Source organism: Anomalospiza imberbis, chromosome 2, assembly GCF_031753505.1.
Source record: "Anomalospiza imberbis isolate Cuckoo-Finch-1a 21T00152 chromosome 2, ASM3175350v1, whole genome shotgun sequence".
Taxonomy (NCBI): domain Eukaryota; kingdom Metazoa; phylum Chordata; class Aves; order Passeriformes; family Viduidae; genus Anomalospiza; species Anomalospiza imberbis.
The window spans coordinates 52264705-52285063 of NC_089682.1; the positions used below are offsets into that span (position 1 = coordinate 52264705).

At 48.1% G+C, this 20359-nt stretch overlaps 2 protein-coding genes and 1 long non-coding RNA gene across 6 annotated transcripts in view; 1 reads left to right on the plus strand and 2 right to left on the minus strand.

The window, feature by feature from the left end:
* Nucleotides 1-939: 939 nt before the first annotated feature.
* On the minus strand, nucleotides 940-1615 carry LOC137466432 (uncharacterized). Its single transcript, XR_010995182.1, has 2 exons — nucleotides 1275-1615; nucleotides 940-1083 (listed from the first exon to the last, which is right to left on the minus strand). It is a non-coding gene; the product is annotated as an uncharacterized lncRNA (long non-coding RNA).
* Nucleotides 1616-2122: 507 nt separating this feature from the next.
* ATP1B1 (ATPase Na+/K+ transporting subunit beta 1) lies at nucleotides 2123-16897 on the plus strand. The gene is made up of 6 exons (XM_068181035.1): nucleotides 2123-2433; nucleotides 4987-5115; nucleotides 11943-12098; nucleotides 12786-12970; nucleotides 14815-14895; nucleotides 15497-16897. Exons 1-6 carry the CDS (start codon nucleotides 2334-2336, stop codon nucleotides 15761-15763), a joined length of 918 nt encoding a protein of 305 aa, XP_068037136.1. The 5' UTR covers nucleotides 2123-2333; the 3' UTR covers nucleotides 15764-16897.
* The window catches only part of NME7 (NME/NM23 family member 7), an 89322-nt gene continuing 85496 nt past the window's right edge, over nucleotides 16534-20359 (minus strand). The window contains exon 12 of one of the 4 annotated variants that reach the window (XM_068181032.1): nucleotides 16534-16973. In XM_068181032.1, coding sequence (XP_068037133.1) covers nucleotides 16941-16973 — 33 coding nt within the window. In that variant the 3' untranslated portion in view covers nucleotides 16534-16940. Of the gene's footprint in view, nucleotides 16974-17344; nucleotides 17564-20359 lie in introns of those variants that run through there. The other 3 variants (XM_068181031.1, XM_068181030.1, XM_068181033.1) reach the window with 3 other exon arrangements.

The following is a 20359-nucleotide window of genomic DNA, read 5'->3' on the forward strand; positions in this document are numbered from 1 at the left end:
CCAGGGTGACACCGCCACGCACCCACACAATTCCCAAACTGCTGTCCTTTGTAGGGTAGCACACCTGAGCTATAAATTGCACCCAGGACATTAGAAGTAAAGTTGGTTCAGCTCCTCAGTTGCCACTGCAGACTTGCAGCTGCAAGCTCTCAACCCAGCAGCTGAGAGGAGCAGACTAGCTGGCAAGAGCAGCAACTGCACTGTGGTTTGGGGAGTCAAAAATGGGTGGGTTTTCCTTCAGCAGTGCTTGTGTATTTGTTGGCTTGATTGTAATCACAGCTGCCTTAAGTTGTAACTGATACTGCCCTCCCTGCAGCGTAGATGATGTTCGCTTGGGTATCAGGTACTGCTGTCTGTGTTTGCTTTTGTTATCAACCACCATCACCAGGACTCTTTAAAAGACCAGCTCTGACCAGACACCAAGGAGAAAAGAGAGATTCCAATTATCCTCTTCCCCATGGCTCTCCAGCTCTTTCCCATCACATAAACACCACTGAGAGCTGATTCTCCTAACCCAGGATGAAAATCTGTGTGGCACATCTGGCTCCCTTTGATCATGTATAATGTATCATGGTGAGTTCATCAAACCTGACACTCCCAATTAAACACACACGGCCTTCTATGCACACAGCCTCCTTGTATCTCTAACCTACAAGCCTTCATGGCTTTGAGAAGTCTGGTTGCATGCCTAAAGCTAAGGAAGCCATCCTCAGCCACTGCCATGAACGGTGTTGTGAGCTTGAGGGTATCTGGCCTGTCTGGACTTAGAGTGGCTCCAATCAAGTAAGGCTGGGGGCCTAAAAAAGCAGGTCCCTCACTTGCTTCAGGGGCTGGTTCAGGGCTGTAGCCATGGAGAAGGGTGCCTCGTTATGACTTGCACCCTAAATGCTAGCTTTAATGGCTTTGGAAGGGTATGTGATGGTGGTGGCCAGACCACTACTTGAGACCTGAGAAGAGCATGTTGAGTTTGGGTGGTCCTTGATTCCAGGCTAGGTCATTCTTGCAGGGAACTGCCAGTATGTGCACCTGCTAGGTAGTACCATGGAAAGGCTCATCTTATGTGCATTCATCGCGATTCCAGATCTTAAGGAAAAAAAAAAGAAAGATGGAACTAAAGTTCAGAGAATGTATCAGTAGCTTAAGGGCAAGAAAATATGTGGAATACAATATTGCAACCCGACAAGAAGTTCAGAGGTACTTGAAGTATGCTTGGATGCACAGATTTAATTTAGCTGTCCTGTAATGGTACCAGGGGACCAAGGCACATTGGTTACCTGTGATCACAGAGGTGTCCCCGCAGAGAACCTCCAACCCCACCCGGCCGGACCAGGGGTGCGCTGCAGGCAGCTGGGTGTTCCCCGACCCCGAGGCGGCAGTGGCGTTTGTGCAGCGCCCTGAAGGTCACCCTGCAAGGGCGGCGGCGGCGGCTGTCGCGTGTGTGAGTCGTGTCCCTCCCGCCACAGGGGACGGGCAAGTCCGGCTGCCGCCGGGGAGCCGCTGCCCGCCCCTCCCGGCTGGGGCTCCCGGGGCGCGGGCGGCGGAGCGCGGGGCCGGGACGGGAGCGCTGTTGGCGCTCGTTATTCCGCAGCCGCTTTACACGTGAGCCCGCGGAAGTGGGGCGAGTGTGGCGGGCCCGGCGGAGCGGGGCGGGCGGCCGCGCCAGGAGCAGGAGACGGAGGGTGCTCAGCAGCGCCCGGCCGTCCGGCTCTGCCGCGGGGAGCAGGGACCGCAGGGAGCGGGCGGGGCGGGAACACCGGGAACGGGCGGGCACGTGTGCGGACCGGCGCGCGCATAGGTGTTGCGGGTGCGCGCACACACGCGCCCGCAGCGACGGCCGGCCAAGGGACGCGCGCCCCCTCGGCCGCACGCCCCTGCCCGGCGGGTCGGAGCGCCGGTGAGCGGTGGGCGGCCCGCACCCACCCTCTTCCCCTGTGCCAGTGCCGCAGCCGCAGCCCCCCGCCCCCTCCTTCATTTGCCGCTCCCGCCGCCGGCGCGCCCGCAGCGCGCCCCGCCCGCCCCGGGCCCCGCCCGCGGAGCGCTCGGCGGACCCGCATTGGAGGCGGCGCGGGCAGGGCGGAGCCCGCGGTGTATATGAAGGGGCGCTGCGCGGGGAGCGCGGCTGCTTCGTGCCCCGTGCGCTCCGCCGCGCTCCCCCCGCTGCTCCCGGGTCCCCCCGGCCGCCTCCCCCGCTCTGCCCCGTAGGGCCGGCGCCGCCGGGGCGGGCGCACCCACCCGCACCTTCCGGGGCCGCTCCGCCTGGCCGGGTCCTGCCCCGCTCCGCCCGCCGAGGGCTGTAGATCTCTGCACGCCGCTCGCCCGCCCCGCCGCTCGCCATGGCCCGCGGGAAGGCCAAGGACGGTGATGGCAACTGGAAGAAATTCATCTGGAACTCGGAGAAGAAGGAGCTGCTGGGCCGCACCGGGGGCAGCTGGTGTGAGTGCGGGGCCGGGGGGCGGCGATGCGGCGGGCGCTGCAGCACGGCCCCGGCGCTCCGCCTCCGCCGGCTGCGGCGGGGCTGCGGCCGGGGCGGGGGGGGGGGCTGGCGACAGGGCGTCCCTGCGGGGCGAACAAGGCAGGGACGGGGTCCCCCTGCTCTCTCCCCTCAGTGTCCGCTGGGGCGGGAGGCGGCGAGCGCCGCTCCCGAGTGCGGCTCCAGGTGGGTCCGGGGGTGAGGCGGGGTCGGGCCGACCTTGTCGAGGGCGCCTCGTCCTTGGGTCTCCTTCCTTTCCCGGTGGCTGGCCCGGCCCGGGAGCATCGCCGTCGGGGGACCCTGACCTCCCAGCTCTCATCTGCCTTAGACCTTATAGAGGCTTTTTCTTTTTTTCTGTTTTCTCTGGATAAATGAAACTAAGCGAGTTTTACTCCGCTGAGAAAGAGCAACTGACTTTTAATATCTCCACAAGAAGGAAATAGCTCTCTGTGCACTCCTCATAAACGCTTGTGCTGTATTCATTGCATTTAGCGTAAAGAGGTTTTTAATTTCGTTACACAAATAACAGCCTTCCAGTTGCTGCCAACCACAGCTGGTGTTGCCACCCTTGTGATGTTGAATTCAGCTCCTATTGTAATGGATCGGCCGGAGGTGCCACGTCCAGAGCCGGCAGCTCTGGCAGGCGGACTAGAGCAGGCTTCTGCTGTATCTTTACGTGAGCAGAATGGGGTTGTGGGTGCGCATGGAGAGGTATTTTCTGCTCCTGAGGCACCAGGCAACTGCGCAGTGCTTCAAACGCGGAGGCTGAACCAGGTCCTTCTTCCAGACTGCCCGTACCTATCTGCCTAGGACTGATTTCCATTTGCTGAGTCGATCTGCAGGCTCATGATCAGATTCTTCTGTTATAAGGCTACCTGTTGCAAGAAGCTTTTTCCTTCAACCCTGTGGTGCTCCATTTCTAGACCCACTGCGTATTTTCTGAGGCCTTGGAGTGGTTTTGACCTTTAAGGTGTCTTTGGCGTTTAGAGCATCCTGACTGGGAACCTGATTAAATAAGCTACCTCCCAGCGTTTGCCTTTTGATGTTACAAAACTCAAAGGCATTACGCTGCAGACAACAGCATTAGTGTTTGGTTTGTTACAACAGCACCTCCTATGACCGTGCTCTGGAAAAAATTTCCACACGTCCCTGACGTCAAGGCCATTTGCTTTACGCTGCCTGGATACCAAAGAGTGCTTTAACTCCTGGAGCACCACGTTACTGCACCCAGCTCTGCCCTCCAGCCCTGGCTACCTCTGATGCACACGAGGAAGACAAGAGGATGGAGTGCCTTTCTGACAGTGTCCCTCAGCCTCTGGGTGGCCCTCCTGTTTGCCTGTCTTTCATAGACCTAGAACAACCAGAACTGCCAGCTTTCATTGTGAGGCTTCTCTAATAATGTAGAGGGTTTTTTTTTTTTGATCCAGCTGGGGAGTGAGGAGGAATATTCCCACCCACGACTTACTCCCCTTCTCTGGTAGCTCATCACTTCAAGTCCTTGAAATAACCTACATCTGTTTTGTTTGCGATTAGGTGAGGACAGTCTGAGACCAAGCAGGCTCGCTCTCAAGTTGTCTTTGGCCTCTGCCTGTCCCTGCAGCCTGATGATGTCCTGCAGCCCCCTTGGCATGGGCTGGCCTACCCTTGTAGGTGGCCTGGTGGTGTGTAGTACCGCATGCTACCCTGCAGTTAATCTATTCAGATAATCCCTGTAAACTGGTACCTGATACCCAGAGCTGGGCTGCATCTCCAGACTCTTCTCCGTTCTTCCCAGTCCCCCCCACAAGATGATTCTAGATGTTCCTTTTAGACTGAAACTACATTGAGTCTTTCACTGTTATATAATTCACTCTCTAATTGGTATGAGCAGTGCCAGAGTGTCTTTGTAGGCACACAAGGCTGGTAAATGTGCAGTATTTTGACACCTTAAGAGTACTTTCCTACACTTGAGATGGAGTACTGAAGTTAATTGGGCCTTTTTGGAACTCTTTTCCCATTGTCTTTTTTTGGAAGTGATGGCCTGAATTACTAGAAGAGATCAGGCTTTACAATGGCTTGTAAACGTGAATGAAACATTTACTGTTACTGCTCCTGGAAATAGCTTTGAGCTGTGTGGAATGAGTATCCCACAAGCACACCCATGCTTGCTGTGGGGCACTTGGATCACTGACAGTGTCAAGTGTGAGGGCCTGTGGTGATGGTGCTGAGTCAGCCAAGGGATCCTTGAAGGTGTGGGGGAATGCAGTTTTGTCTTTATATTTTATAAGCCCCAACCCTGAATCACAGATTACTAAGTTTCCAGGGGCTTGTGTTTCCCCACCACCAAACAACTGGAGTGCCTTACATTTCCTGTCTGCATCAGGGCATAATCTCACTGTTACATAGATGTCCTTGTAACATCTGAATTTTGTGTGCTGGGCTCCTCCTTTCAAGTGGCAAAGGTTGGAAATACTGTCCTGAAACATGACTGCCATGAAGGCTTGATTTGATTCCTCTTTGTTTGTTTTCTCTTGCAGTTAAGATCCTCCTCTTCTATGTCATCTTCTACGGTTGCCTGGCAGGTATATTCATTGGGACCATCCAAGTGATGTTGCTCACTGTCAGCGAATTTGAGCCCAAATACCAGGATCGAGTGGCACCTCCAGGTAACTAAACAGGAGGCTGTGTTTGACTTTGTGCAAGCTGTTCTGGGAAGGCGGGGTTGGTTACTCACCTCAAGAAGGAGGATGAAATAAGCGTGTCGTTGCTGCAACACATATTTGTAGGGGGTGGGTATGTTCTCAGCCTTCTGTGTTAACAGTACTGGGGTTTGAAGAATATCCTGCTAGAATTAAAGGTTGCATCACAGGAAAAATGTCTTCTCTCTGAGAGGAACTTGAACCTGGTTTGGTTTTCACTTCCCTTAAGCTGAAGTGATGGTGTGAGGCTAAAAGGCTTCATTTTAGTGAACAGGCTATAAGAGGAAGCTGGGTTCAGTTTTTCTTTCTTCAGAACCACTCTGTTCACATGGGTAAGTGAAGGGATAAAGACAAGATGTTGGCTCTCTCAGTGGAAGCAGCATGCACAAGGAGCAAGGGGGCAGTGCCAGTTCTGGGAGTGCTCACGGAATTGCTTTATCCAACACCAAAGTACCCCATGCTCTAGAGACACTGTGGCACTCACTAGTGGGAATTGCAGCTGACTGGCGTGGGAGGTGAAGGGAGGGTGGGTCTGGTAGCTGCTGACGTGTGACCTGTCCTCACAGACAGTAGAAATCTCTGCTCAGAATGCCTGGGCAGTGCCTGTGGCCAGCTGGCCTTGGGTAGGGCAGAAGGAGCGAGTGGCCCTTGCCGCAGGTTTGGGCTCCATCTGCCCAGGCTGTGCTGCGCTATCCGACTCCCACCTCAGCCGGCGGCTGGAGCGCAGGGGGGAGCTGCGCAACTGCTGCTTTCCCACATTGCAAATGACCTTGAGGCTGCCTGGCACTGGGCATCCTAACGATCCGTTTCCAGTTGCTCTGTGAAAACAGTTCAGAAGCTTTTAATAACAGTGGTATTTAAGTGACAATTGTGAGGCTGATGGCTTGTAGCTACACAAGCTGGCCCTGGTGCTGCGCTGTGTCTTGCAGCCCCACTGCCTGTAATGCTGTGCTGTGAATCCCTGCCCTAAACACAGGGAATGTCACTGTCACCAAATGGTGTTACAGCTCAGCTAAGTCATCTTTTCCAGATAATTGCTTTTCTACTAGCATGCTTTAAACACACAACAGAGGCTGGAACTGCTGTGTTAGTCTGTTACACTTCTTCATGTACCACCACCATGGCTGGGGCAAATGCTGTCTTAAGCACTGAAAGCAGCTCTTTTAATCTCTGCAGTGGACCCTGACATTTGCAGGAAAGACTGTCACTGATACTGCCCAGAGCCATTGGCTGCATCTGAAAAGCCAACATGGCTAATGCTGTGGTAGCTGTTACTCAGTAATGTGGTTTTTTTTTCCCTTCATGAAATAATTAGTAAAGGCACCCATGGATCTGAGGTCTCGCCCAGATAGCCCTGCTGTTCAGCCAGATGTCACATAATTACCTGTTCTAGGTAAACTGTTTGCTTTCTGTGAAACAGCAGTTTACTATTCCAATTTCAAAGCAACTCTGGTAAAATTTCTGTGAAAGATTTCAGCCTGCAGAGGATTTTTATTAATATCTTAATTGCATACTGCACCAGTTTTTCTGGGGCTTCTTTTTTAACAAAGAAAAGAAATTAAATTTCAAGACACTCTTGTAGTGTGTACTGCAGAAATCAAAATGGAGGAACAATGCAAAGGTTGTCAGGAATCTTTTGTAATAGATTTCAGGATGGGTACTGAAATCAAGGGGAACAAAATTCACCTCAAATGTGTGACAGTGGGGAACCAGTAAACAAGGGTTTTGAACCAAGCTGCAATGGCATATGCATAAAACTTCAAAGAAATAATTAGTAAATAGAACAGGATCCTTTGCAGAGCATCACTTGGCAGCACTTCCTACAGATGTGGAGAAGCTGGTGTAGGGCATGGTGGAGGCTGGCACTTAGTATCCAGTACATTCCTTGTCCTGTAGCACAGCAGCCATGAAACTGTGAGTCCAAAATTGCCCTTTAATGCAGGCGTTCAGAGACACTGACAGGTAGTGAGTGGCTGCATTGCTGTTTGGGGGTCAGCAATCCCTGTGTTCTCTGGCTGTGCAGGATTCTCCCCCAGTGCTGCAAGCACAGCTACTGTTCTGTCAAGGAACACACGTGTGGTGAGCACCAAACTTGAACTTTCTGTGATCTGAGACGCCTGCAGATGATGAACTATATAAAGTAGGATGTTGTGCAATTCTAATTCCCAATTCTTGTGGGAAAATTTGTGAGCCAAGTGAGTATACTGGCAGCCTGATAAAGCCCTGGATTTTCTAGGGAGCCAGAAAAGCTGGTTTTATTCTTGTTACAGTGTTCTGTCCTTCTTGGGCAAGTGACTGTTGTATCAGCCCATAATGTTTTGAGAAAGGGAAAACTAACTTGCCTTCAGGATCTGCAAGAGAAAATGTTGTAGGGGCTGCTATAATATCAATCTTGTTCTGAAATACAACAGATTTCATAACAGCAGCAGAACCTACAGGGTGTTGTATTGAGTTATTGACATGGGTATAACATTGAAAGCCATAAAGTGCTATTTTTGTAGCCAAGTGTCATTAATATGGTGATTGGTTTTTGCATTGAACACAACAGGAATGTTATACAGGGCTTCAGGGCAAGCTGAGTATTGTACCTTTCCATTACTCTATTTTTTTTTTCTGTCTTTTGTCTTGTGGTGGGGGAAGGGACAGTGCAGTTAACCTGCCTGTCCAGCCCTGCCATTGCGACAGCACCCGCTCCAAGTGTGCTGCAGGCTCGAACTCTGCTTTGAACACAGAGAACTTTCCCTGCTACTAGTGAAGGATGAGGATATTGCCTCTTAAGAAGCATCCCTAAAAAATAATGCTTCATTCTCCCCCTCCCCACCCCAATACAAACTAGGCTGTGTATCCTGCCATCTTGTGGTGTGCATCCCGTGGAACAGCATTCCATCACGGGCTGGCGGAGGGAGCAGAGCTCACAGCGGCCTGAGGCAAAGCTTTGTCAGTGGTGGCTGGAAGGAAGAATCCCTGCTCCTGCCAGCAGGCACTGCTGGAATCATGGAATCGTGGAACGCACATCTTTGCTGTGTGTTCCCCGTTGGGCTTATTTAGATTGGACAGCAGCAGCAGCAAGGTGCCAAGGAGGCTTCAAAGGAGTGTGTACTGCCCTCCTGTGAAGTTGCACTTTGCTTCTCTCAGCAGCACCTGTGCTTGGGAAAATCTCAGTCTCCAGGATGCTGCAGCCAAGCAGGGTTTGCTGCATTTGCAGAAGACTCGCAGCTGCTCTTTGCACTTTTGGGATTGAGGTTGACTGGAAGCTTGGAAGGACATTGTTTGATATGGTGGTTGGGGAGGGTGTAGTGATCACTCAATTTATCATCTGTGTCATCTCAGGAGTGTTCATACTCATTTGGAACAAAGATTACATGGTACTTGGAGATGAGCATGGTGTGATGGAGCAAGAAGTGGTTACTACGGCCTTATACAACTGCTCCTAGTAACAAGCCTGACTTCCCACTTTTAGTTTCTTCCTCTTTATCCTCAGGATACTTCTCCTGAAGTCTTGCTATTGCAGCTTAGAATGATAAAATCTATGTGGAAAACGGTTTTTAAATGAACTTGAATAAACAGGATTTTAATCTGCAATGGCATTTTGGAAATGGAACTGTAGCTGAAAAAAACTTCAAATGACTTTACATGGGGTTTTTTTTGGTGTTTGATGTCCTTGTATCGTCACAGCTAACAAAAGATGGTATCTATTACCAACTCAAGGCATTGCTCATCATTTATATGGACAATGTCAGCCAAGTGAAGGTGAGAGTCTTATTTCCTAACAAGGCACTCTAAAGTGCCAGTTGCAGCAATTTATAAATTGTCAGTATTTTAGTGATGAGTTACTTCATTCTTTCGTGTGAAAAGAACAGCATAACCGTGTGACACCATGTGCATCTCTATTGTAGTAGCTTAAGATGCAGAGCTGTGTCATAACAGATGGGGAGAGGGTTGTTAGACTCCTGGCTCTGAAAGCACCTGTGGGTTTGTTTCTGTTCCCCCATAGGACTTGCTCATGAATGGCTTCCTCATGTGCATGCAGCCCCTAAAATCTTCAGTCATGCCAGCCACACGCTTCTTGGGTATCTAGCAATACATACCAGGTAGTACTGCAAAGGCTCACCTTTTAAATGTTTTTTTTTTGTCCTGCTTGCTTAAGTTCCCAAGTGGGGGTGAGAGAATGTTCCAGAAAGGTTAGTAACCTCTGCAGAGGTTACCTTCTGCTGTCGTACAACACGCTTGGTTTTCCACACAAGACTGCTTAAGGTTTCAGTGATAGTGCTGCTCTGCTAACAGCACTGCAGCTTTTACTTTGGCTATGGGATGTACAGAAGGAAATGACTGGGGCTTTGCATCCAGCCAGTTGCAGGCATGTGAGAATGGAGGTTGTGGCAGAAGCCAGTAACACCGTTTTTTAATTAGGATAAAGTTATTTTTCATGACAAGTCTTTTATATTCATAAAGATTTTCTTTCTGGCTTTTTAAGTGGGAAGATTGATCTCCACTTTGCTCCTATCCTAAACAAAGCAACCACTTGTGTGCCAAAGCCTGGTCTAGTCTGGTTCATCCATCCACCTGGAAGTGCTCCCACTTAGGCAGAAAACAGCCCGGCTTGGACCACAGGCTACCTGGCAGGAACAGCGTGCTGGCCACTGGAACAGATGCTTGGATGTACTGCCTGGGCTTCATGGCAGTTCTGTGGAGATGTGCAACACAGGGATGCTTTGGGATGGGAGTCTGTTCTCCAGCCAAGTCACTTGTCTGAAGGGCAGAGGGTTGGCTTTGGACTGTACCTATCAGTGGCCGGGCTCTCTTAAAGAGAGAACAGGGATCTTCTGCTGGGTGGCTTTTACAAACCACAGGGTTTATTGCTGACCTTCATGTCACCTTTGCCAGGTCTGTGTGGGTGCCCTATGTATTACCTTGGCCAAGGCAAGAAACAGAGATGGGGTGGTCCTGAGCAAAACTGACAGCTTCATTTACCTGACTGGAACTTAACAAGCCTGGCCAAGTCTTCTTGTTTTTTTGGTGGTTTTTTTTTTTTTTTTTTTTTTTTTTTCTTTTTTTGTATATATGCACTTGAATATGTATGTCACCTGTAACTTGAACTCTGGAAAAGGCAGACCCAGGAGAGGACCCAAGGCCTGGGCTGCCTCTGCTGCAATTCCAGACAGCCACTTCAGGTGACTGAGTCTGTTCTTCCCAGCTGAGTGGTAACATGAGAAGGGCTTGGCAGGATGGGATTGAAGTCCCTTACTAAAATGGAAACTGGCGTATTTTTTCTATATATAACTGTTTGTGAAGCAAGAAAATGAGTAATTGCTTGGAAAAGGGTTGAAAGCCACTGACTTTGGAGGGTAGAATGTCATTCTGCTAGAGAAATAGAGAATTGCTTTTAAACTTGTAAACTCAACCCCGTCCGTTTGTAGCAGAGGGATTTTTGAGCAGTTAAAAGCTGCTTCAGGAATTAAACTTGAAACACTGGAGCTCCTTGCTGGACTTCTTGCAATCTTTGGCAACCAGGAGCTGTGTTTAGGGGAACAAAGCTAATCTTTGTCCTAGGTTACAAATTCCAAGTTAGTGGGTAGTGGCAGGGGGATGGGGGGAGTGGTGAATTGGTTTGCGGAGGGACTGAGCAGAGGCACTCAAGTGGCTTTGGAAAAACTGCTGGAGTCACAAGCTCTTGTGGGTTGGGGCCAGCCGGTTAAGCTGCCTGAGTTTTGCACCAGCAGAGCTTCTTGGCAACAGACCTGTTCTGAAAGCTGTCAAAGCAAATGCTGCTCCCTTGCTCCTTTACTTGATCTTGCTAAAATGAAGAGGACAAACTGAACTGAAGTCCAGACCTCAATAATTACAGTGGCTGCCACAAAAGCAGCATGAACTCGGTTCCCGTTACTTAAATTAAAGTGTTAGCCATGCATCAATACTTTCAATTAAAATGTGACCTAAACATTGCATACGAGCAACTATTTCCAAGTTCCACAACAAAGAGCAAAGGAGATAGTACTTTTCATTATCTGTAGGCATTTCTTGTTTATAGTCTCTTCTCCATGCATCATTATTATAGTCTAAATCTGAGTTGGTTAGCACAGCCCAGAATCTGGAGAGTCTTTTAAACAATTCTTCTGTGTGGTGGCATTTCCTACTCACCTCCTTGGTCATGAGCTGCTGATAAGAGAGCTCAGAAGATTAGTTGTACAGTCAGAAATACCCAATTAGGCAGTGAAAAGAGAGGAGGCAGTGCTCAGGCAGCTGGATTTACTAAGGGAGAAAATGTCTCCTGCCCCACATCCCACAGGGGAGACAGACAAAGGCAACATGGATTCCAGCTGGCAGAGCATGATCGGACTTGGGAAACCTCTCTTGTCTTTTATTGCAGGAGCTCACGAGTGGACAGCTGTGCTGTATCCTAAACACAGAGTTTGCAGACACTGAAGGCAGCCTGTTAGGGATACTTCTGTGTGGTTAGTCTCACACGCCGCTTCCCTCTGTCCTCGTGGAGGAGGCAGAAGTGCACAGTGGACCTGTGGTTGGCTGTTTTTCTTGAAGGAAGCCTTAACTTTTAGCTTCACTTCTCCATTTTGTCATTTTTGTCTTTTTACCCGACACAAACATTGCGATAAGTATTTTAAGACTGCTGGAAAGAGGAGAACCTCTCTTCCAGTGAGCTGAAGCTGTTTTGTCAAACTCCTTAATTCTGAAAAATAGTGATTATTATTATTAGAAGTTATGTTCTTAGTATCGCCTGGAGGCTGTGCAGCTCTGAGGTGTACTTAATGTTTTATCCCTGATTTTGCTTTTCTTAGGGCTGACTCAAGTCCCCCAGGTTCAAAAGACAGAAATTACCTTTACTGCCTCTGATCCCAGAAGTTATGAACCCTATGTGAGGAACCTTGATAATTTCTTAAGGGACTACAGTGCTGAGCAACAAACTGAAAACATCGTGTTTCAGGACTGTGGAGGTAAGTCTCGATTGTTTCCTACAGCTGAGGACTCTGAATGATGCCTCTGTCAGGTCCACCAGAAGCTGAGCTTGAGCAGTGGTGGTCTTGGTCTTCAGCTGTTCCAGCAACACATTGGTTAACTAGCTGCTCATTAATTTCCTTTGGGCAGACCACACTGGGCCATACTCAGCAGCTTATTGTAGGGTTGGGAACCCCCACATTTCACCTGGAGAACACTGCAGCTAACTCTGAAGCTAAGGTCAGCTGGCACTGACCTTATTCTCTCTGAAAGCCGCTGGGATTTTACTGATGACTTTGCTAAAGCCAGTGTTAGTCCTCTTCATGCCATGCGGTCAAACATCTGGGAGGTGTTTACCCTTAATAGGTTATTTGTAATCATGTGAATGAAACTCTCACCTCATAATACATCTGTATCAAATCTGAGGGGAACCCACTTGTAAAAGCTGCCCAGAAAAAAAAAATTCTCTGAGCCAGGTGACTCTGGAAGAAATCTGAGTTATAAAACAAAACTCCATAAAACTTGCTGGTCTGGGATCAGCCCTGCATGGGGGGTTGGCTGGGCGTGGGTCTGCGGAGTGCCTTAACTGGCCTGGTGAGGGAAATCCCACCTGCCCAGGGAAGTGTAAGTGACATGCTCAAGATCCTACTGCATATGGTTGTCTTTTCCTTCCCCCGCTGTGACAGACACACCTACTGAATACAAAGACAGAGGACCATATAATGATGCCCAGGGCCAGAAGAAGGTCTGCAAATTCAGACGTGAATGGCTGGAAAACTGTTCTGGATTAAATGATCCCACCTATGGCTACAAGGATGGCAAACCATGCATTCTTGTCAAGCTCAACAGAATTATTGGCTTCAAACCTCAGGCAAGTATCTTTCTTCAGTTGCTAGCAGAAGCTACTGATTGGGTGGAAGGGCTGGCTGGAGATTTGCTGTGCCTGCTTTTTGGTCTCTGGAAAGAGATCAGCATTAAACCCTTTCTGCAGAGGATAAATTGTGAGACATTTTGAGTAATTTGCTTTTAAAATGCTTTTAATTGAAAAGCAGTGAAAGTTGTGCACTGCAAGTTGGTAACAAGTAGCAGTGAACCTCACAGTGCAACTTCCTGGTTATTTATCTGCTAACTTCTGAGCCTGCTGTTGGAGTTGCTATAAAGGGACATTTTCTTCAAATAATAAATTCCATTTTAAATTCCTGTATGCTTCCATGGGACCAGCCCAGACCAACCCTGTCTGTAGTAATATCTGTACATTTTGTTATGCCCTGATCCACTCCATTCTTTTCCTCAGACAGTGCAGTCTTGTCTGCCTTGGCATAGCTGCTTAATTAAATTATGAAATGCTAATATTAAATACCAGAGTGAAACACAGGCTCTAAAGAGCAAATACATTTGAAAGTCAGGCACAGCAGCAAGAAAGGTGAGGCGGTCTTTAGTTAATTTAATGTAGTTTTCCAGAGGCTCTAGGATATCTCTGCCAACTTGGTTGCTCTGTCCTTCACACAAAGGGAAGTTTGCAGTAATGCTGAAGGGTGTTAATCTGGGTATTCATGGCTTTTCCTTCTGTTTTTTTTCCCCCAGCACGTTAAAATGCTAAAAATTTCTTTTAAGAATTCAGTGCTGTTGAATAAAGTGGTGTGCAAAACTTGACACTCTCTCTTTTGGATGGAGAACAGTGTAAATGATGTTCTAGGCCACCTTCACTCCCATCTGTCAGGGCACTTGTGGATGGGAATTGGTGCTGTCTAATAAGTCCTGAGGAACGTTTTCCTTCAAAGGGAGCTTGTCCTGTGCTAAAATAAATGAGCAAACTTTTGGCTTGTCTGATGCGTGGTGGAAACATTTTAGCAGAATGTACTGTGGGTTGGCATGAGATGTGCATGTTTGATGACTGGGAAAGAGAAGGGTTTGATGTGTTCCTCTCTTTTTTTGCAATGGAGCTCTGGAGACCTCCAGACTACATTAGACAGCAGGATCTAGTCAGGAATGACTTTGCAGGTTTCATTTAGAAACAATGTATCCAAGGCAGTATTTATATTTGTCGTTCCACACTCGGGCAGAGATCTTGTAGTTCTTGCACTGGGAAAAGTGTTTGTTAAACAAATCTGAAACTGAAATGTGGTCAAGCAACACTGCTGCACTTTAAAAGACCAAAGACCAACTGTGTTAGTGGTTGGACTATGAGAGCTGGCACTCACCTTCCTCTGATATACCCAGAGCTTTTGTCTTTCCTTGTTGGTGGTGTTGAAGTTCAGCAGTGTTGAGACTGCCACACTTTGTTGTTTCCTGTGCATTTCCAGTCCTGACTGCACACACCTGGCAGGCAGGTGGCAAATCGTGCACCAGCGCAATCCTGCCACTGCCTGAGCTTGCATAAACAAGCCCCGCTAGCTATAGACACTGTGCCACGAAACACTTTCCTCAGGGACACCATGGAACTAAACCCAGCCTGAACTGCTTGTATCCACAGCAGGTGAAGCTGTAAGAACAGCCAGCAGTTCTGCTTGGGTCAAGTTCCCCTGCTTCTGGCTGTGTTACACTACTTGTCTGTCCCAAGAACCACTGAGAGCTGTTGCCTCTGAACTGTGCTTAGAAGGGATTCCAGTTATAATGGTGTGTGTTTGGTACTGTTGATCTTTGTTGCTGCAAAGGTGTTCAGTCTGCAGAGGAGTGTCCAGTGTGTAACATCCCCTTGTTCTGGATTTCTTCTAGGCTCCAGTCAATGAAAGCCTCCCTCCTGAGGTTATGGCAAAATACAACCCAAATCTCATCCCTGTCCACTGCGTTGCCAAGGTAAGTTGGAAATGCGACAGAGCAGATTTGGGAAGCTGCAGGGGATGACCAAGCGTTTGTCCAAGTGTAGTTATCCCCTTGCATGCCTTTCCATAGACAAATGGGGTGGTTCTTACTTGGGATAACAAGTTTCTCAAAGCCCTGCTGACGGATGAGTTAGTGCTGCCTTCACAGTGTGGGCTAAAAGCAGGGCAAGATAGTTAAAGGTATCTTCAAAAGTAGCAATTTGGCTTTCACGTGCTGTGCTGGAGCCAAAAAAAAGGCCTCCACAGAAGATATTTCATATTTGGTATGTGCAAAGCAGCTGAAAAACAGCAAAGTCTTTGTAGCCAAAGCCTGTGCAATTTTACCACAGGACACTGGTGGTTTCTAACCGTGTAAGTGGCTGAGGCTTTAAATGAAGCGAAGCCCTTTTCCTGGCTGATGTGTGCTGACATGTCCTGTGAACCACTGGCAGCTCTTGTGCAGTCCCGGTGGGGACCAGTGCTGACCAAATGGGAGGTCATGGTCTCGCTGCAAATCAGCTGCTGATACAGCCCAGGGCCGCCAAATGTGAGTCTGGGTGGTTGTCATTGCTTGTGCCTCCTCTTCCCCCCTGCAGCGAGAGGAAGACGCAGACAAAATCGGCACGGTGGAGTACTATGGGATGGGCGGCTACCCTGGCTTCGGGCTGCAGTACTACCCCTACTACGGGAAGCTGCTGCAGCCGCGGTACCTGCAGCCGCTGGTGGCCGTGCAGTTCACCAACCTGACCTACGACGTGGAGGTGCGCGTGGAGTGCAGGGCCTACGGGCAGAACATCGTCTACAGCGACAAGGACCGCTTCCAGGGACGCTTTGATATTAAATTTGACATAAAAAGCAGCTGATCGTAAGCACAACTCTCTTCCTCCCCCCTCCTCCTCCTAGCCATTAAAAAAGGTTAAAAAAAAAAAAAAAAGAACAAAAAAGAAAACCTACTAGTCTTGAACAAACTGTCATACGTATGGGACCTACACGTAATCTATATGCTTTACACTAGCTTTCTGCATTTACTAGGTTAGAATGTAAACAAAGTGTAGCAATAGCGACAAATATTTATTCTACTGTAAATGACAAAAGAAAACAAAATTGAGCCTTGGGACATGCCCATTTTTACTGTAAATTATGATTCCATAACTGACTTGTAGTAAGCAGTGTTTCTGGCCCCTAAGTATTGCTGCCTTGTGTATTTTATTTAGTGTACAGTACTATAGGTGCATACTCTGGTCATTTTTCAAGCCATGTATTGTATCTGTTTTCTACTTCTTGTGAGCAAAGACTTTTGCTGTCCAAGGTGTAAATACTCAATGGGACTAGAACTGGCATGAAACTTCTCATTATTTTGTTCCTTTTCAAAGAAAGGCCCATCTGTGAGATGATATTTAACAGCACTCCATAAGGCTTCTGGCTTTTCTGTGGTGTTAGGGTATTTTATTTGGAGGGGTGGCAGGGAAACTAACTTAAGTGAAGTTAAAGAGAATAGGTGATTGTGTACTGTGCTTTGTAGCGAATGCTGTCTCTCTCTCCACCTCTTCCCTTATCCTCCAGTATGTTGTGTGAGAGACTGGGTCAGACTATCACTCTCCTCAGTGATAGGCATAACTCTTTGCTTTGTATATTTTCTTTTATTTTTTCTTTTTTTTTCCTGCTGAAGGCATCGCACACTGTGGTGCTAATGTCTTTATTGAATGTTTTAGCCATTTTCATGGTGGAAGAATTTTATATTTATGCAGTTGTACAATTTTATTTTTTCTGCAAGAAAGTGTAATGTATGAAATAAACCAAAGTCACATGTTTGAAAATAAATCTTTATTTTAAACTTTATAAAAGCAATGCAGTACCCCATAGAATGGTGTTAAATGTTGTCTAAAGTGCAAAACTCTATGTTCTAACATGTAATAATAGCCAGGAGTACAGTGCTCTTGTTGATCTTGTATTTCGGTCAGGTTGAAACATTGGACAAATAAATGAATGAACACACAGTTCTGTGTGCGTGTCTGTTGTAGTGGGTGAGGATGGAGCCTGTTAGTTGTCCAGAATCTTGAAGAAGTACTGCACCTATTTGAAACAGAAAATGTATCTTCATCATTCCCAGACAGCCTCAGCACAAGGGAGTTGAAACATTTGAAACATTGAGCTGTTACACATTGGCTGCTGTCTACTGGTTACTTGTTTTCCCCTCTCCCTGCCCCGGATGAGAGGCTGCTGTGGAACACCTGCCTGTGCCTGTCAGGATCCCAAAAAGTCTCTTCCCCATTACTGCACCTCTGGAGGCACAGGCTCTGTGTTCTAGACACAACAGTTCATCCTCAGTGCCCGTTAAAGCTTCCACCAGCCAGAAGGGGAGGCTGCACACTGAAGCCACAAGAGTTTCAGGGCAGCGGCCACTTGCTCTGTGTTACTGCTGGACCAGTGGCCAGGGCTGAGGACAAGGCTGTGCCTGCTGGGGCTGCTCAGAGGTGACAATATGTGGCACCTGGCTTCGTGCAGCCAGGCTCACTTTGTGCTGCATGACACAGATTGCCAGGGAGAATTTCTCCATGTAAAGTGACAAAACAGGACTATCCTAGAGCAAGTGGCTTGATAAAGACTTCCTAAGTGGAACACACAATCCTGGAGAAGCAAGATGCTGAACTCTTTGCCATCTGCTAGAAGGACAAGCTGTGGCTATGGTACACTGGGGTGGTGAGTGCACCCATTTAGCTCTGTTCCATGTTGTTCTCAAGGAGCAGGTGCCAGCAGAAATCACACCTTCAACTCTTTCTTTTGCTGCTGTATGTTTAGAGCAAGGATTTAAAAAGTTGTGATGAGAGCCCTAAAATACTCCCTGATGGAAACTTCACCTGCAAAAAGAACTGCAGGAAAGCTGAGCCATTTTGGCTGCCAGCAATTGATGGCTTCCTACTGCTACCATTTTGGGTGGGGATGTTGTTGCATGGCTCAAGGTTTGGTAGGATCAACTGCCCCTACAATTCAGTTCCAAGGTGAACAGTCTGTGACAAAAAAAATCAAAACAAAAAACTCCAAACCAACCAACAAACCAAAAAAAATTCCCAATTTTATAAGATCCAAGTCATGGTTAGGTACTTTACTGTCTTTTAATTCTCTATATGATTGCAAAGTCCAAGCATGAACTAGTAATAAAGAGTCTGGCTTATTCCAGGAGTTGGGACAACCACTGTGGAAAACTTAAAAGGTGCTTGTGTTCGCTTCAGTGAGCAAATGTCCAAAAGGGCTGGTGTAACATACTCTTAGGAATTGCATATGAAATTAGGCAAAAACAAACCTTTACCCAACATCCCTGCCCCAATCACTTTCTCGTCCCACATCAGTGAAAACAGAATGGCTGCTCAGATCATTAATTAACCAGGCAGGAAGGGCAGCAGCTATCCTAGCCCCATGCCCTGCAGCTGCCCACTGAAAAATCCCACTGGTCCCAGGCTTCAGGACAACTCTGCTACCAAAGCACCACACCCCAAAAAGAAACACCCTCCTCAATGCACCTGGTCAGACATGTCCCCTTCCCCCATAAGAAAAGCTCCTGTAGTTTTTCAGACCTACTAGCAATACAGCACTAGAAGACTGCAGGATGGTTAAAAAATTAAAAAATCCCAAACAACCAAAGTCCAAGGAAACCTCACCCCACCCCAAGCAGGTGTAGACTCTTGGCTGGGCACCCCACTTGCCCAGTGGCACAGGTGCTTTGGATACACAACAGCCTTGATATCAAAACGACCTTTCACAAGTGGCACTGACACAGCCTCATCTGGGCCAGGGCTGGTCAACAGCCCTGGGGGCAGAGGGACTGCAGATGTGGCATCTCACCAACCCAAATTAAATCGTGCATTGCCTTAAAGATTCATTATCTTAATCTGTGCTCTATCCACTCTTCTCAGGAAGGCATCACTTTCCTTACTGCTTAATAGGACATTACATTATAAATTGCCAGTCTGAACATGCTGTTCTTTCTGCCACATTGACTCAGCATAGTTAAGTATAATTGTAGCCATTAAAGTGAATTTTATCTCCCTTCTTGTTATATGGGGTGCCTGCATTTAATAAGAGAGACACACAAAAGCACTAGTAAAATAAAAAGCAGAGAGAGACATACACGTATATTTAACAACACACACCTTTAAGGCTGTGTCTGCACAAACACTTGCACTGGTACACACCAGCTATCGATTTTACAGCTCCGAGCACTGGCACTTCTGGACTTCTGTTCCCAGCTTGGCCAAGGGCAGGTGTCCAGCATGGGCCAGGGACAATCCTCGGAGTGGGTGGGGAGCTGTGCCGAGAGCAAAGAAAAAGGCCAAGTGCAGTGGAATTTGCTTCTTCCTAGGTAATAACTCCATGTCCAACCTCAGCCCAGGGTGTTGATACAACTGCTGCCACCACAGGCCCGTTTCCCTGCCATGGAGCAGGTTTCATACAGCTGAGACAACTCCCACCCCTGCCTGGGCTGCCTCAGCTGGAGCCCTGTGGCAGCCCCTGGGATTCAAGTAATGATCTACCCCTGCAGCACACACTGACACAGGTGAATGCTGGCCTTGCCCAATGCCTGCTCACTTGACACTAGCAACAAAAGGATTTGTGCTATTTTAGTCTCCAAAGGCCCCTTGATTTTGTGGAACCGATTTTCTCAGGCTGGGCTGCACATCCTCAGTTTACTTAAAACCTGTGCAAAACCTCTTCCTCCTCAAATAGCTTTTATTGCATTGTTCAAGACCCACACACACTGTACTGGCAAGGCTCAGACAGAACAAGCAACACTACATTTCATATACTGTGCAAAACCAGGTGCCTCTATGTTCTCTTTAAGTATAATTATCGTTATGTGGGTCAGCTGCCACCCAGCTCCCAGTGAAACCAGTTAAGAGCTGGCATATCTGTGGTATGCAGAAAGGATCCTTCTCTCTAAGAACATCACCCTTGGGAGCAGCGCTGGACAAGAACCACCAGAACTTAAGTTACCCATCCCATGACTACAGGTATGGTGTTATGAGAAGAATTAAGACTTCAGACGAACCAAGATTTCAGCACTACCAAGAGATTTAGGGTGCCCCCATCTTATGAGGCCCCAGCTGAAGACACCTGGAAGAACCTCCATTCTAAAAGCACCAGGTCCTTTTCCAAGGGGATCCAGGACTTGTTTATAACTTGCATCAAGCATCCAGATGGGGGTTAGATACTCCAAAATACCCTGTATTTTAGGAACTACAGTTCCTCTCTTTCCCAAGGTCTGAGCATAGTCCAAATCACAGAAAGGGGAGCTGTGCCAGTACAAAACATCTGAACAAGCCTCACATTTGACCAAGGGCAAGGTCAGCCTCTCTGAGCCAAGCACACCTACATCTCTACAGGATCCAAGGGTGACAGAACACAAATCCATACCAGGAGCTGATCTGAAACCAACCAACACATTTCACAGATGCCACCCAAAT

Bases quoted from the DNA above. Each gene is read 5' to 3' on its own strand.
- ATP1B1 (XM_068181035.1), top strand. From the start codon at position 2,334: ATGGCCCGCGGGAAGGCCAAGGACGGTGATGGCAACTGGAAGAAATTC. The intron at 12,971-14,814 runs GCAAGTATCTTT...GATTTCTTCTAG, and splicing joins TTATTGGCTTCAAACCTCAG to GCTCCAGTCAATGAAAGCCT. The intron at 14,896-15,496 runs GTAAGTTGGAAA...TCCCCCCTGCAG, and splicing joins CTGTCCACTGCGTTGCCAAG to CGAGAGGAAGACGCAGACAA.